Source organism: Chiloscyllium punctatum, chromosome 21 (genome assembly GCF_047496795.1).
Source record: "Chiloscyllium punctatum isolate Juve2018m chromosome 21, sChiPun1.3, whole genome shotgun sequence".
Lineage (NCBI taxonomy): Eukaryota > Metazoa > Chordata > Chondrichthyes > Orectolobiformes > Hemiscylliidae > Chiloscyllium > Chiloscyllium punctatum.
Genome location: NC_092759.1, coordinates 5,320,542 through 5,336,997, shown reverse-complemented (window position 1 = coordinate 5,336,997; position 16,456 = coordinate 5,320,542). Strand labels below are relative to the sequence as shown.

At 48.0% G+C, this 16,456-nt stretch overlaps 1 protein-coding gene across 3 annotated transcripts in view; it reads right to left on the bottom strand.

Moving 5' to 3' along the window:
* Positions 1-15,500, bottom strand: part of LOC140492542 (nucleotidyltransferase MB21D2-like) — a 17,661-nt gene extending 2,161 nt beyond the window's left edge. The window contains exons 1-3 of one of the 3 annotated variants that reach the window (XM_072591481.1): positions 15,321-15,500; positions 7,273-7,823; positions 1-873 (exon numbers count right to left, since the gene is read on the bottom strand). The exon at positions 1-873 is cut by the window's left edge and continues 2,161 nt beyond it. In XM_072591481.1, coding sequence (XP_072447582.1) covers positions 1-873; positions 7,273-7,492 — 1,093 coding nt within the window. In that variant the 5' untranslated portion in view covers positions 7,493-7,823; positions 15,321-15,500. Of the gene's footprint in view, positions 874-7,272; positions 7,824-11,023; positions 11,092-11,920; positions 12,049-15,320 lie in introns of those variants that run through there. The other 2 variants (XM_072591483.1, XM_072591482.1) reach the window with 2 other exon arrangements.
* Between the last annotated feature and the right edge of the window lie 956 nt (positions 15,501-16,456).

Here is a 16,456-nt window from a genome sequence, read left to right as displayed (position 1 = left end):
GGAGGAAGTGCGCCATGTTGTCCTCCTGCCCGAGGAAGTTGGAGGGCAGGCGGTCGCAGGCCCAGAGCATCAGGCTCCTCAGGTGGTAGGGACTGACGGCCCGAGGCCGGGACAGCAGCTTGACGATCATGGCCTTGTAGGCCTGGTAGGCCTGGATCAGTGGCGTGGAAATGCACTTCTTCAGCTGCACCTCGCTCCGCGAGAAGGCCAGGCGCCACTCATTCTCCGGGTTGCCGCCGCTGGAGCAAGCCGGCACCAGGTAGAAGCCGCTGATCACCTCCTCCTCGGTGATCTTGCCGTCCCAGAAGTGGTTCTCCATCAGCCAGTTCTGGGCCACGGCCGGCCAGCCCTTGAAGGACACCACCGGCACGATGTCGTACAGCATGCGGCTGCGGCCCACGTTCAGGATGACGGTGACCACCGTGCCGTTCTTCTCCACCGCCGCCACGCCGGGGACCCCGCGCTGCGGATGCCGGCGGACCTCCTCGATGACGGCGCGCACCGAGCGGAAGAACCAGTCCGCCACCTTGGTGGGCGAGAAGTAGTGGCTGCCTCCTCCCCCGCCCGGCGGGCTGGGCCCCGTCTCCGTGCAGCAGTCCCTCCACTTCTCCATGGTCCTCTCGTCAAAGAGCCGCAGGCTGAGCCACGAGTGGCAGGGCGCCGAGTGCCGCATGTCCAGCGTCACCGGCTGGTTGCGGTCGTGCAGCTTCAGTGCCGGGACCAGCAGCGTGAAGTCGACGTCGTAGTCCATGCCCCTGGCGTAATCGCCCAGCTCGTCGGGGTTCATGTCGACCACCCCCTCCCGCACGCCCCCAGACAGCAGCAGGTACTCGTTGGAGACGGGTAACTTGTGGTCCAGCTTCTGAACCAGGCCTGTGGAAGCAGAGAGGAGCGTGTTCAGGCTTTATACAGAGACCCCGCTGCTTTCAGGCTCTGCCTGTGCTACGCCTTATCCCTTAATGACAACATCGAAGAGTGTGGTGCTGGAAAAGCACAGCCGGCCAGGACTCCTGATGAAGGGCTTCTGCCTGAAACATCGATTCTCCTGCTCCTCGGATGCTGCACTTTTCCAGCAACACACTCTCTTTGATTCTGATCTCCAACATCTGCAGTCCTCACTTTCCCCATATGACAGTCAAAACATAACCAACCAAATCAACCCCCCCTCAGCCACAAACAGCACAGTAATTTATAACTAGCTGTTGGGGCAAGTGACAATGGATATCCCGATAATGCTCTCTTCTAATCCCTCTCACCAGGCAGAAGATACAGAAGCACCAATGGGTTCAAGAACAGCTTCTCCCCTGCTGTTATCAGACTGCTGAATGGACCTCTCTAATTTCAAATAATGTTGATCTTGCTTTGTGCCCCCCCCCCCCCCCGTGCACTGTAACCTGTGTGCCTCGATCTGTCTAAGCACCATACGATCTGCATGTCCTTATTTGCTATGATCTGACTGTACTGCTTGCAAAACAAAACCTTTCACTGCACTTAGGTACGTGTGATTACAATAAATCAAATCAAATATCACATGGATACCAATACAATACACCAACATTAAAACTGACCGTCCCAACACTGCAGAGACTTATTTTTGGATACCTTCATTTATGGGGGATGTGGGCAAGGCCAACATTTGCTGCCCTTTAGCTGAGAGGCCTGTCCAGTGCTTAAAAATGTGTTGCTCGAAAAGCGCAGCAGGTCAGGCAGCATCAAAGGAGAAGGAGAATCGACGTTTCAGGCATAAGCCCTTCTTATGCCCGAAATGTTGATTCTCCTTCTCCTTTGATGCTGCCTGACCTGCTGGGCTTTTCCAGCAACACATTTTTAAGCTCTGATCTCCAGCATCTGCAGTCCTCACTTTCTCCTAAGCCTGTCCAGTGCTGTGGATCTGAGGGTGGGTCATTCCCTAAAGAACATTAGTGCGCCAGATGGCTTTTTATGACAACTGATGTTCGTTCTCAAAGTCACCATCATTGAAAGTAGCTTCCATTTCCAGATGTGTTCATTGAATTTAAATTCCACCAACTGGATTTGAACCACGCCCTCACAGCAGTGTCCCGGGGCCCGGGATTACTCAGCCAACAACTGTTGGAGGTTCCATCTTCCTCCAGTGCAGTATTGAAGGAGTGCTGCACCGTTGGAAACATCTGTCTTCAGGTGAGAATTTATAAAAAGGGTTTTCCCCAAGCTGCTTTCAGGTGAATCTGAAAGATCCCATGGTACTATGTGCAGGAACAACAGGAAGTTCTGCATGCACAGCCCAATATTTACCTCTTAATCAGTATCTGTAAGGGGAGATACACTGGTCATCAGCCAATTGCCACAAAGGTAGGAGACAGAGGGTTGGTAGAGAGTTGTTTTTCAGACTGGAGGCTTGTGACTAGTCGTCTGCCACAGAGATTGGTGCTGGGCCCACTGCTTTTCGGTATTTATGTAAGTGATTTGGAGGCGAATAGAAGAACATTGGTTAGTAAGTTTGCAGGTGACTCCAAAACTGGAGGTGTAGTGGACAGCGAAGGAGGTTACCTCAGAATGCAACAGGATCTTGATCAGATGGGCCAATGGGCTGAGGACTGGCAGATGGAGTTTAATTTAGATAAATAGGAGGTGTTGCATTTGGCAAGGCAGATCAGAGCAGGACTTATACACTTAATGGTAAAATCCTGAACAGAGAGAGCAAGAGCTGCAGGTGCATAGTTCCTTGAAATTCACAAGACAAGTTTCACAAGTAGTCACAGGTAGACAGGGTAGTGAAGAAGGCATTTGGTATGCTTGCTTTCATTGGTCAGTGCAATGAATATAGGGGTTAGGACTCTACAGGACACCAGTGAGTTCACTTTTAGTATAGCATATACAATTCTGGTCTCCCTGCTACAGGAAGGACATTGTTAAACTGAGAAGGCGCAGAAAAGATTTACCAGGAGGTTGCCAGGAGAGTTTGAGCAATAGAAATGGGCTGAACAGGGTGGGACTTACATCCCTGGAGCGTTCGAGATTGAGGGGTGACCTTACAGAGGTTTATACAACCATGAGGAGCATGGATAGGGTGAACAGCTAAAATCTAGGAGCCCACAACTAGAGGACATAGAATTAGATTAGATTAGATTAGATTAGATTACTTACAGTGTGGAAACAGGCCCTTCGGCCCAACAAGTCCACACCGCCCCGCCGAAGCGCAACCCACCCATACCCCTACATCTACCCCTTACCTACACTACGGGCAATTTAGGATGGTCAATTCACCTGACCTGCACATCTTTGGACTGTGGGAGGAAACCGGAGCACCCGGAGGAAACCCACGCAGACACTGGGAGAACGTGCAAACTCTATACAGTCAGTCGCCTGAGGCGGGAAATGAACCCGGGTCTCTGGCGCTGTGAGACAGCAATGCTAACCACTGTGCCACCGTGCCACCCAAAAAGTGAGAGGACAAAGGTTTAAAGAAGGACCTGAGGGGTATCTTTTTCATGCAAAGAGTGGTGAGTGTATGGAATGAGCTGTCAGGGGTGGTGGTGGAGGCTGGTACTATTACAACATTTAAAAGGCATCCGGGTGGGTATATGAATAGAAAGGATTTAAAGGTATATAGGCCAAATGCTGGCAAATGGATTAGGTCAGATTGGGATGTCTGGTCTGCACCAAAGCGTGCATTCTGTTGTGGGATCTTGCGTTCACAAGTTGGCCGCCACATTCCCTTTTATACATGACTAAATTTCAAAAGGATGGAATGACAGCAGAAATGAGCCAAGGACCTGCGTGCAGGCACAGCACTATTGGGATGGAATTGAATTCAAGGGATATGGATAGCAGCAATCAGTGGCTGAGGGAGTCCACTTCAAGCCAAAAATAGGTCAAATGGGAATAGTAGATTTGATGAGGGAAAGTAGGAGAGATCTTGCTGGAACGCACAGTCACGTTCAGCCACTAAAGCAGAACCGGTTAATATTTCAAGGATCAAGTATTATGGTGCAGCAGGAGGTGATTTGGCTCATTGTGTCTGTACCTGCTCTCTGAATGAGTATCAGTAAGCCTGCACAATGCCCAATGCTCTCTCAAATACTTCAATGCAGCCTGCCTCCATGACCTCTCCAAGAAATGCATCCAGATCCTATTTGCTTGCTATGTGAAAACATCCTCACATCACATCATCTTCTACAAATCACTTTAAATCTGTGCCCTGTTGATCTTGTACTGCATACAATTCTGATCACCCTCCTATTGGAGAGGGCGCAGAGAAGATTTATAAAGGATGTTGCCGGGGTTGGAGCGATAGGGAAAGATTGAACAGGCTGGCGCCATTTTCCCTGGAGCATTAGTGGCTGAGGGTTGACCTTCATAGAATCCCTAGGGTGTAGAAACAGGCCATTTGGCCTAATAAGTCCACACCAACCCTCTAAAGAGTATCCCATTCCCCTACAAATGCACCTAGCCTGCACATGCCTGAATATTAGGGGCAATTTAGCGTGGCCAATTCACCTGACCTGCACCTCTCTGGACGGTCGGAGGAAATTGGAGCACCCAGAGGAAACCCATGCAGATGTGGGGAGAATGTACAAATTCCACACAGGCACTCGCCCGAGGCTGGAATCGAACCCGGGTCCCTGGCGCTGTAAGGCAGCAGTGCTAACCACTGAGCCACCATGCCACCCACAGAAGATATAAAATCATGAGGGGCATGGATAGGGTGAATAGCCAAGCTCTTTGTCCTCGGTTGGGGGAAGTACAAAACTAGAGGGCATAGATTTAAGGAGAGAGGAGAAAGATTTTAAAAGCACCCGATGGGTAACGAGCAGGAACAGATTCTCACTATTACTCTATCCAGCCAACTCACTTCCGGAACCTGGAGGAAAGAGTGAGGAGGTTGGACCTGTTTAAGGCAAGACCAGCTGAAAATTAGATCCAAGTTGTTTGGACAGTAACATCAGGCAGCATGTCATCTCAAAGGGCAATGGGAATCTGCAATATACAGCTCCGAATGTCTTTTGAGGTTGGGTAGGGGGAAATCGAGGCTTATGGGTAGAATGCAGGAAAGTGGATGTGAGAAATATTGGATCAGCCAAGATGATGCTGAAAGATGGAGTAAGCTCAAGGAGCATACTTACTTAAGAGTCATAGAAATATATAGCCTGCAAACAGACCCTTCGGTCTAACTTGTCCCTGCCAACCAGGTATCCTAAATTAATCTCGCCCCATTTGCCAACATTTAGCCCATATCCCTCTAACCCCTTCCTATTCATATGCCCATCCAGAAGTCTTTTAAGAGAGAGACAGAGTGGGGGAGGGAGGGAGAGAGAGATAGAGGTAGGGAAGGGGGAGAGACAGAGGCAGAAGTTTCTGATGGTCTTATCCGAGAGGCCCAGAGTGAGGCGACAAAATTGAACATTTCAAAATGGAGTTGGCTGGATCTTTGTTCGGACAAGAATGAAGGAAGACCACAACAGACAGGCTGAACCTCTGCATATTGGCCACGATCTGACTGAATGATTGGACTGTCCCGTGGAGCTGAATGGCCTCCTTCTATTCAGAGGCCGCAGGAACCTGGGATGTGAGCATGTAGTGTGCGGAGGAAAGGGCTATGATAAGTACATATTCAATCGTTGGACTGTTGAGAATGCATGAGGGCAGATGCTAAATGGCTACGGTGATTCAAATTATGGAAAATTGTAAGCCATGAAGAATCACTTCTTAAAAAAAGTGCAAAATAAGAAAAGAATTACATAGTCATAACCATTTCAGCATGCTAGTTATAATATACTGCCAAGTGTAAACAGCAAAGTGTAACCATCTTAATCTACAAAGTAAAACTACTGACCTTTGCAACCTTATCAGAAAGGTCCATAGTTCAGATATTGCCAGGTTAAATCCAGCTTTCAGCCATATACTTATTGAGCTTTCTAAAGCAAGGACCTAACCTTGTACGGAATGAGGATTATGCCCATATTGGGGGGGGATAAATATCAACTGATTGGGTCCAATGCTCTGCTTCCATGTTGCAATTGGAATGTACAACTCGGAGGAAGACCCCCCATATGAATTAGGAGGAGCAGGCCACTCAGCCCCTCAAATCCGCTCTGACATTCAGAATCCGGGCTAAGCTGATGACTATCTCACTTCCACATTCCCACTGTCCCCCAAAGACTTTTGACTCCCTTCCTCAAAAGATAATCTACCCACCTCTACCTTATAAACCTTATTGTGCTCTACATACAGTCTCACATTAATGCATTCCCATCTTAGTCAAAAGATCGGGTGTTCAAGCCCCACTCTGAGACCGAAGCTCAGAAAGCTAGGCTGACATGCTCAGTGCTGGTACTCAGAGGAAGTCAGGGATACAGCACAGGTCGACAACCTGACAAAGTCTTTTGTCACAAATTCAAAAGGTATTGAAGTGCACGGCGCTAGATATTTGACAGCAATAGTAGTTTGCACCAGTGTTAAAATCAGAAGCAGAGCAATTGTGGAAGACAGCACTGGGGTATCTAGAGGACACCAGCTCACAGTGGCAACATTAAACACCATCTGCCCACAGATAGCAGGAACAAATCATAGTCATAGAAATGTACAGCACGGAAGCAGACCCTTCAGTCCAACCCGCTTGTGCTGACTAGATATCCTAAATAAATCTAGACCCATTTGCCAGCATTTGGCTCATATCCCTCTAAACCCAATGTTGTCATTGTACTAGCCTCCAACACCTCCTCTGGCAGCTCATTCCATACATGCACCAGCGTTTGTGTGAAAAAGTTGCCCCTCAGGTCCCTTTTAAATCTTTCCCCTCTCACCTTCAGCCTACGCCCTCTAGATTTGGACTCTCCTACCCTGGGGAAGAGACCTGGTCTATTCACCCTATCCATACCCCTCATGATTTTATAAACTTCTGTGAAGTCACCCCTCAGCCTCCAACACTTCAGGGAAAACAGCCCCAGCCTCTCCCTATAGCTCAAACACTCCAATCCCAGCAGTACCTTTTCTGCACCCTTTCCAAGTTTAAAAACCCCTTTCCTATAGCAGGGAGAGCAGAATTGAACACAGTATTCCAAAATCTATTTTTTGGAAAAAGCCAGGGAGCTACCCCAGTGTCCTGGACAACATTCGTCACTCAACTAACATTGAAAACAGGTGACCTGGTGGCGAGGACACTGCTTTTTTGTCGGAACTTGAAACAATGGTCACTGTGTGCAAGTAACCATTCTCTAAAGGGCATGACTTCACATCGTGAAATCTCCTTATAACTGATGGTGTCTGTCTCAGTGTGCCATGAGCACTCACCCAGCATAGAGAAAACGAAGTCTTTTGCAGTGTGAACCTCCAAGGCCCGCCGATCGTCGAAGTCCCTCATCTCATACTTGCCGAATTCTTGGATCAGCTTCGTTATCTCCTCGATGCGAGCTCCTGAGTGGAAGTCCAAGTCGTTCAGGGGTTTGGCAAAGGCTGGCGGTTTAGCACCTAGTGCGGCATCCTTGCCGGACAACGACGCCAAAGTCGCCATGCCGAGGAACTGACCCACACAGTGGTCCCAAGAGCAATGGCGAGGATCGCAGACGGGGAACTATTTTACCGTGGCCTTTCAGAGCCAAGAGTGGGGTGCTGAGGAAACGCGCCTCTTTCAAAGTCGCGCCACCATCTCAGGAGCCCAGCAATGATGACAGGCAGCAGAAGGCGCCAGGCACAATTCTGAGGCGGGGGGAGGGAGTGTTCAGTTGCTAGTACCTCAAGGTTCTGGGAGACAGACTGTTAGACTGACAGATGAGTGAAGGAGCTTCTTATCGGTCAGCCTGGACGACGCAGGCGGGGAAAATCAAGGCTTTTCATCGCATGATCTGTGGTAAGAGTGAAAAACAGGAAAAAGTAAAGGAGAAGTTAGTGATCCAAGCTCAGAAAATCCTATGCAATCACCCTGGTTACAGGAGTTCCTGTCAACAATAAGCCAAAATGCTGTGGCCAGTGCAGCAGTCTGCAGACTGGGGAAGGGAACAACGGGTTGGGCCTATTCCTATCCTGGCCTCTCGAACCCAAAATCAAAATGAGATACAAACATTAAATTTGTGTCTCTGAAATGAGCCGCACTGATGGGATCATACCAGACTCAAGGTATTAATGTTTCTCTCTCCACAGAAAGTGCTGAGTTTCTCCTGCAGTTTTAGTGTTGGTTTCAGATTTCCAGCATCCACAGTACTTTGCTTCTCTTACCTCTGCTCCTGCAGCCTTTGTGCACAAAGGGGCCCTGAGGACAAGTAGTGGCAGCCTCCCTTTGAGCGAGTGAAAAGAACAGACAACAAACATTATTCAATCCATCCTCACCAAGTATTCACACAAGTGCACCTTGAGGTCTGATTGAAGTACACTTGCCTTCATTGGTCAGTGCATTGAGTAGTCATACAGCATGGAAACAGACCCTTTGGTCCAACCAGTCATGTCGACCGTGTTCTGTTTTGTACAGGAGATAGGAGGTCATGCACATGAGACTTTTCAGACCACTTTTAGAAAATTGCATTCGATTGTGGTCTCCCTGCTACAGGGTCCACAGCAGGGCCCCTGTGTATGTACCACCTCAGCTGACACTTGTGCTCAGCACTGGAGAAGTGCTGCGTGGCCACTGGTAGGAGTCGACTGAAAAATAGAATGATTCAATCGGGTACAAAAGCAAGATGCTGGAGATCTGGAAAAAAGACAGGCAAGGGCTGGAAAAACTCAGCAGGACCAGTACCATCTTCAATGGGAGAAAAATGCAGTTAACATCTAGGTGACCAACTGCCCCTTGTTTCGAGGTAATGTTCCTTAATTGACCGTCTGTGCCGTGTCCCACTGAGCAATGCTTTTTGTCAAGTATTTCTAACACGGTTTGCAGAGGGATGAAATGAAATACAGGGAGAGAAGGTGGGAGGGAAAGGGGGGAGGAAGAGGAGAGAGGAAAACCAATCATTGGAGTCTGCAGGGTGAGTTTGAGTGAGGTGAGGCTGAGGAGAGACTCAACGATAAGTTGCCAGCTTTAGTTGATTTTAATCGTCACCCACCCCCAATTATAGGGTCTCTTGAAGACTCCTCCCATCTCTTCTCAAGTTGAAACTCCCTTTCTCCTCTTACGCATAACAATATTAAAAAAATCCTTTTGCATCTCAAATTCCTGTTTGTCCTCTGATACTATACATCCACCGCCATTTCCAACAGGTTGGGAATTGGAACTCTCCCTGAATTGTGTCAACCAACACCACTAAAACAGTTTAATTGCTTATTATCTTTGTGTGTGGGAAACCATGTCTAAATTGGTTGAGAGTTTTGAAGTGACAAAAGATTGACAAAGACAGAGCAGTAGATGCTGTCTATACTGACTTGAGCAAGACGTTCGACCAGCTTCTGCACTGTTGACTGATTAGCAAGGTTAGATCATATAGAATACATGGAGAGCGAGCCAATTGGATGCAAAAATAGCTTGAAGATAGGAGACAGATGGTGGTAATGGTTGCTTTTCAGACTGGAGGCCTGTGACCAGGGGTGTGCCATAAGGATCATGCTGGGTCCACTACTTTTTGTCATTTATATAAATGATTTGGATATGAATATAAGAGGCATAGTTAGTAAGTTTGCAGATAACACCAAAATTGGTGGTGTAGTGGACAGTGAAGAAGGTTATCCTGGAGTACAACAGGGGTTGATCAGATGGGCCAACGGGCTGAGGAGTGGCAGATGGAACTTAATTTACATAAATGTGAGGTGTTGCATTTTGGGAAGGTAAATCAGTACCCTGGGGTGTGTTGCCACCAAACAAGGAGACCTCGGGGCGTAGGTGCACAGTTCCTCCAAAGTGGAATCACAGGGAGACAGGGTAGTAATGGTGGTGTTTGGCATGCTTGCCTTCATTGATCGATCAGTACACTGAGTACAGAGTCAACAAGGAGAAAGTGAGGACTGCAGATGCTGGAGATCAGAGCTGAAAATGTGTTGCTGGAAAAGCGCAGCAGGTCAAGCAGCATCCAAGGAACAGGAGAAAACGTCGATTCTCCTGTTCCTTGGATGCTGCCTGACCTGCCGCGCTTTTCCAGCAACACATTTTCAGCTACAGAGTCATAAAGCATGGAAACACACCCTTTGGTCCAACTGATCGATGCTGACCACGTTCTGTTTAGTATAGGAGTTGGGAGGTCATGTTGCAGCTGAATGCGACATTGGTTAGGCCACTTTTGGAATACCGTGTTCAATTCTGGTCTCACTGCTACAGGAAAGACGTTGTTAAACTTGAAAGGGTTCAAAGATATTGCTGAGGTTGGAGGATTAGAAATATAGAGAGAGGCTGGGGCATTTCTCCTTGGACCATCGGAGGCTGAAGGTGGCATTATAACATAGTGAGGGGAATGGATAGGGTGAATAGTCAAGGTCTTTCCCCCAGGATGGGAACTGGAGGGAGAGAGATTTAAAAAGAAACCTGAGGGGCACCTTTTTGGAACAAGCTGCCAAAGGAAGTGGTAGTGGTGGGTACTATTTAAACATTTAAAAGACATTGGGACAGGTAGATGAATAGGAAGGTTTTCGAGGGATATGGGTCAAACACCGGCAATTGGGAGTAGTTTAGTTTGGGAAACTTGTTTGGCATAAATGAGGTGGACCGAAGAGTCATACCGCACAGAAACAGACACTAGCTAGCTAAAGCTTTGTGGGAGCGTGCTGTGTGGAGATAGCTGCCACATTTGTGGACATAGCATTAGTGGCTAGACCACAAAAAAATAGTTTGTTGGCTTTGAAATGTCATGGGATGTCTCAACCCAGGTAAACGAAAGTTATTTCAGACCACCCAATCCTTGTACCTGTTACACAACTGGCTCCCAGCTAAAGGTCTGGCAATCCTGAGTCTTGAGGTGGGGGAGTGGAAGGGCTGAGCAGTTCTATCAAGGAAACGGTGGATAAAAAGCAGAATTCAAACATTTGCAAACTCAAGACAGACGAAGGAACCTTCCTGCAGTCTGGCTTCCCTCTCAAGTCTTTCCAGAAAGCAACCCTGCACACGCACCATTTATTTATTCCCTACCTTTTCTTCCTCTGGGCTTCAGACAGTATCTCTCTCTCTCACACACACACAAAAAAAAAGCAGGCAGTAATCTGCTTCCAGGTCGTGAACAGTGTTGCTAAGTAACCAGCAGGGAGGGGATTGGCAATAAATGCCGTCCTGGTCAGAGATGTGAGGTGGGAACAATAAAAGCACAAGTTGACGGACTGATTCATCCAGTTTTTTTTTCCTCTTTTCCACCAACCCCCACCTCACTTCCTGAAAGGTGTGTGGGTGTCCACGTAATATACAGATAGCAATCATCTCTGTGGTGACCCCCATCAAAACTACTACACACACACAGGAACAATAAAAGCACAAGTTGACGGACTGATTCATCCAGTTTTTTTTTCCTCTTTTCCACCAACCCCCACCTCACTTCCTGAAAGGTGTGTGGGTGTCCACGTAATATACAGATAGCAATCATCTCTGTGGTGACCCCCATCAAAACTACTACACACACACACACACACACAGAGAGAACACTAAATAGTGTTGCTTTCAATTCTCATTTTGCACCTTTTCTCCCATCCAACTCCTCAAAAATTTTTCAGCACAGTTAGGAAGCAAAACCTCAGACCACTGCTATCCCCTCCCATGGATAAAATGCAAGCAACCAGCCAAACAGAATCCCCTGCAAGAATTAACATGTTCACCCCTATTTCAAATCATCTGGCAGTTCAATTTTTTCAATACAGCAAACAAGTTCAAACCATGGGTAGACTTCATTTAAAATTATCTAGACAAGATATTGCGAACAAGCCCTCGTAATCACACGGTACAATCATGATTTAGACTATGATTAGTTTCAGCTCAATCGCTAATTAGTCTGGACTCAGACCTGAGGTGAGGGAACCCCATTTCTGACTAATGTCTTACCAGAAATATGCTGCCTTGAATGGTAATTCCTCAATCTTTGTTTCTGACGTAACACTCTAAACTACCCGCCGTAGTTGGAATTTAAACCCACAATCTTTTGGCTCAGAGGCAGTTGTGCGGAAAGAAGCTTTGTGCTGCTGTGGGTTCAAAGTTTCTCTCCAAGTATACATTACTATAGTTCACACCTTGCATTATTCCACCAATGCAGCGTTAGACACACCTTCTTCTAACCCATGAATCACAATTAGTAAAAAAAAAAGTACAAGATGATCTTAGTCTCCGACTTGGGAATCCTAGGATGGAGAGAAACCACACAACCAATAAGACAGCTGCACAGGATTTCCCTTTTAAATAGCTGCTTTAAAGAATTTTTTTTTAAAAATCCCCCATCAGAACTTTGAGAAAAAAACAGCGAAACAAGTGCACGCACAAGGAAATTGAGGCAACCCGACAGCTTATTAACACCTTTCCTTTTGAAAAAAAACATTCAAATCCAGACTGACTCCACAAAAACAATGCATTTTTTTAAAAAAAAATCTGTCATGACTGCTAAACGTTTACAGCCGTTCACCTTTGAAGCACGGCAGCTGTTGTGGGATAGAAAGAACACAAGCTGATTTTTTGCAAAGGTCCCAGTGATCAGTAGCCATGTGAAAACCTCTCTTTTACAATATTGGCCAGGACATTAGGGATACCCAGTTTTCTCCCACATTCCAAAGCTCATGGAATCATAGAGATGTACAGTGTGGAAACAGGGGTGGCATGGTGGCTCAGTGGTTAGCACTGCTGTCTCACAGCACCAGGGTCCCAGCTTCGATTCCAGCCTCGGGCTACCGTCTGTGTGGAGTTTACACATTTCTCCACCCCCCCCCCGTGTCTGCGTGGATTATTAGAAGGTGTGTCTAACACTGCATTGGTAGAATAATGCAAGGTGTGAACTATAGTAATATATACTTGGAGAGAAACTTTGAACCCACAGCAGCACAAAGCTTCACGCAGAGGGTGGTGAGTGTATGGGATGAGCTGCCAGAGGAAGTGGTGGAGGCTGGTACAATTACAGCATTTAGAAGGCTGGGTACATGAATAAGAAGAGTTTAGATCAGATTCCACACAGTGTGGAAACTAGAGCACAGTCCAAAGTTGTGCAGGTCAGGGTGAATTGACCATGCTAGATTGCCCATAGTGTTAGGTGCATTAGTCAGAGGGAAATGGGACTGGGTGGGTTATTCTTTGGAGGGTTGGTGAGGACTTGTTTCTACACTGTAGGGAATCTAATCTCAACTCTTCCTATTCATGTACCCAGCCTTCTAAATGCTGTAATTGTACCAGCCTCCACCACTTCCTCTGGCAGCTCATCCCGTACACACACCACCCTCTGCGTGAAAATGTTGCCCTCAGGTCCCTTATAAATCTTCCCCCTCTCACCTTTAACCCTCTAGTTTTGGAACTCCCCTAACCTGAGGTACTCTAACATTGAGGAGAAATTGAATCAACTGTTGATATTCGGTGTGGCTATAAGTATATTTACGTGCATGTGATCCAATGAAAAGGAACTACAATAATTGGACAGAAAATTACAGTAAACTTTGCCAGATATAATGTGTGCAGGTTAGGATGGATTGGCCATACACAATTGCCCCATAGTGTTCAGGAACATGTAGGCTGGGTGGATTAGCCATGGGAAATTCAGTGATGGGGTGGGCTTGGAAGTGATAGGTCAGTATGGACTCGATGGGCCAAATGGCCTGCTTCCTTTGGGATTCTACAACTCCCTTGCTCTCTTTGAAATTAGTGTCATGGGATCTTTTACACTAACCTGTTAGAACAAATGGAGAAGGTAAGGGGGAGAGGGGGAAGCTTAAAAGGATGTTGGGGAGGAGGGTGAGGGACAAACTTGATTTAATACTTCATCCAAATCAGCAACTCTGACAGCACAGCAAACTCCTCTTGCATTCCCATATCAGGGAGCAGGGCTCAAAACCACTACCGTCGTCTGGCTCACTGATGCAAGAGAGGAGCCAGAGCTGGCACTGGCCTCACATGGATAGACAACCCAGGACAGGTTATAAATTCTCCAAACTGTATTGAGTTTAGGCAATTCTTAATGCCAATTTGGCATTGGGGAGGGGGAGGAGGGTAGGGGTTGGGGTGATGGTTAGCTGAATCACAGAAACGGCCTCCTGCGCTATAACATTCGACCCATTATGCCAGCACCAGTTTGCTTACATCGACAGCATCACCTAGTGCCAATCTCCCAAAGCCCTAAACATTATGTGTATCCAAATAATTATTCAATGCCCTCTCAAATGCCTGAATTGAACCTGTCTCCACCATGTTTCCAAGCAGTGTGTTCCAGACCCTAACTACTTGCTGAGTGAAAAAGCTTTGCCTCAGAGTCTATAGAGATGTTCAGCATGGAAACAGAACCTTCAACCCAACTCATCCATTCCTGGATATCCTGAAGTAATCTAGTCCCATATGCCTCCAAACCCTTCCTCTTCATGTACCCATCCAGATTCTTTCTAAATGCTGTAATTGTACCAGTGTCCACCACTTCCTCTGGCAGCTCATTCCATACACGCACCACCCTCTGCGCGAAAAGATTGCCCCTTTCTAATCTCATTTCACCCTCACTTCTTTTACAGATCATTTTAAACCTATGCCTTCTCATTCTTGCTCTTTCTACGGACAGGAACAAATTCTGTCTATTCGATCCGGCTCACTCGCGATTTTGAAAACATCTATCAGACCTCCCACTCAGTCTTCTTCTCTCCACAGAGAACAGTCCCAACTTGTTCGATCTATCCTCATTGGTTAAGCTCCTCGTCACTGGAACCGCTTTTACGCTCAGTCCAATGCCACAGAGTGTCCTCCTCCCAATCACTCATCAAGCATCTCTAGTCTTTTGTGGGGTCGGGGGGATGGGATGTGAAGTGTGTATAGATTAGGAGATAGGGAGGACTGCAGATAATAGACAACAGGTGTAGGAGTAGGCCATTCTGCCCTTCAAGCCTGCACTACCATTCAATATGCTCATGGCTGATCATCCTTAATCAGTATCCATCAGTATGCTGGACAAGTTGAGTCAATAAAGCGTGGCGCTGGAGAAAGCACAGCAGCTCAGGCAGCATCCGAGGAGCAGGAGAGTAGAGATTTCAGGCAGGACCCTTCATCAGAGATAGGCAGCAGAACTATCATGCTCCAATGTGATGCCTTCCAAAGTCGAAGTGCCTGCCCCAGTCCCAACTCAGCTTAGCTCAACTCCTGGGAGATTGGGCATGAGGCCAAGTCACCACAGCAAAGTGTCATGACCCTGAGAGAGGCAATTAGGAGAAAATAAACCCCAGCGAAGGAGGAAGAAGAAGAAAAGGCCCACATTCCCATAGAGGTACACACACACCTGCTTCCATCCCTTCACAGCCCGTCTCCTCGCACATTTATCAGCCCTTTAACATTTCAGCCCGCCCCCTGAGTCAGCTCCAGGCCGGTGTTTCCAGACTGAGTCACCAGCTCCTCCCTGCCCCGGGCCCGACGGTTTAATATTCCACAGGTTCCAAACCGCCATGGACACCACCCAGCCTGCTCCCCGCTCTGCGCACGCGCTGGACCGGCGCTCCTCGCAAGCGGGCGTGATGCCGGCATAGAGCATGCGTACAACGTGCGCTCCGCTCGCGAGCTCGAGCACGCAGTGTCGGTTCTGCCGGCATAGAGCATGCGTATGACTGGCTCCGCTGTTTCCCTCCCCGGCATAGAGCATGCGCATGACTGTCACCGCCGTCCCCCCGGCATAGAGCATGCGCATGACTGGCTCCCCTTACCCACCCACGCCCGGCATGGAGCATGCGCATTACTGGCTCCGCCGTTCCCCCGGCATGGAGCACGCATCTGACTGGCTCTGCCGTCGCGCCTGATACAGAGTATGCGGATATCTGACTCTGCCGTCCCTCCCGATATAGATTAGAGCACGCAGTGTCTGTCCTGCCGTCGCTGCCGGCATAGAACATGCGTATAACTGGCTTTGCCGTTCTACCAGCATGGAGCATGCGTATTTCTGACTCTGCCGTCGCTCCCGGCACAGAGTATGCGCATAACACGCCCTACCGTCTCTCCCGGTATAAAGCATGCGTATAACGTGCTTGCCACGGCTCTCCCTCATCTGGGAAAGAGCACGCGCAGTTCTAGTATCGTCGGTGCTGCCGGAATAGAGCATGCGTATAGCACGCTTTGCCGTTGCGCCCGGGATTGAGCGTGCGCAGATCATGCCCTGATGTCCCTTGTGGGGAATGTTGTCTTAAACGTCCTGCCTCTCATTAACCGAACTGTGCTTCACCTGTACAGGTGTCTGTGTCAGGAGAATTATCACCTCGAATGCTGTCAGAAATTAAATCTCGGAAAATTGCAGAGCAGGAGGAGATCATTCGGCCCATCATGCCCGTGCCCGCCCTTTGAAGGATCAATCCAATCAATCGCACTCTTCCAAATTCCTACTTCCCCCCCCCTCACCGCCCCCATCCCTGGTGGGGAGGTGGGATTGAA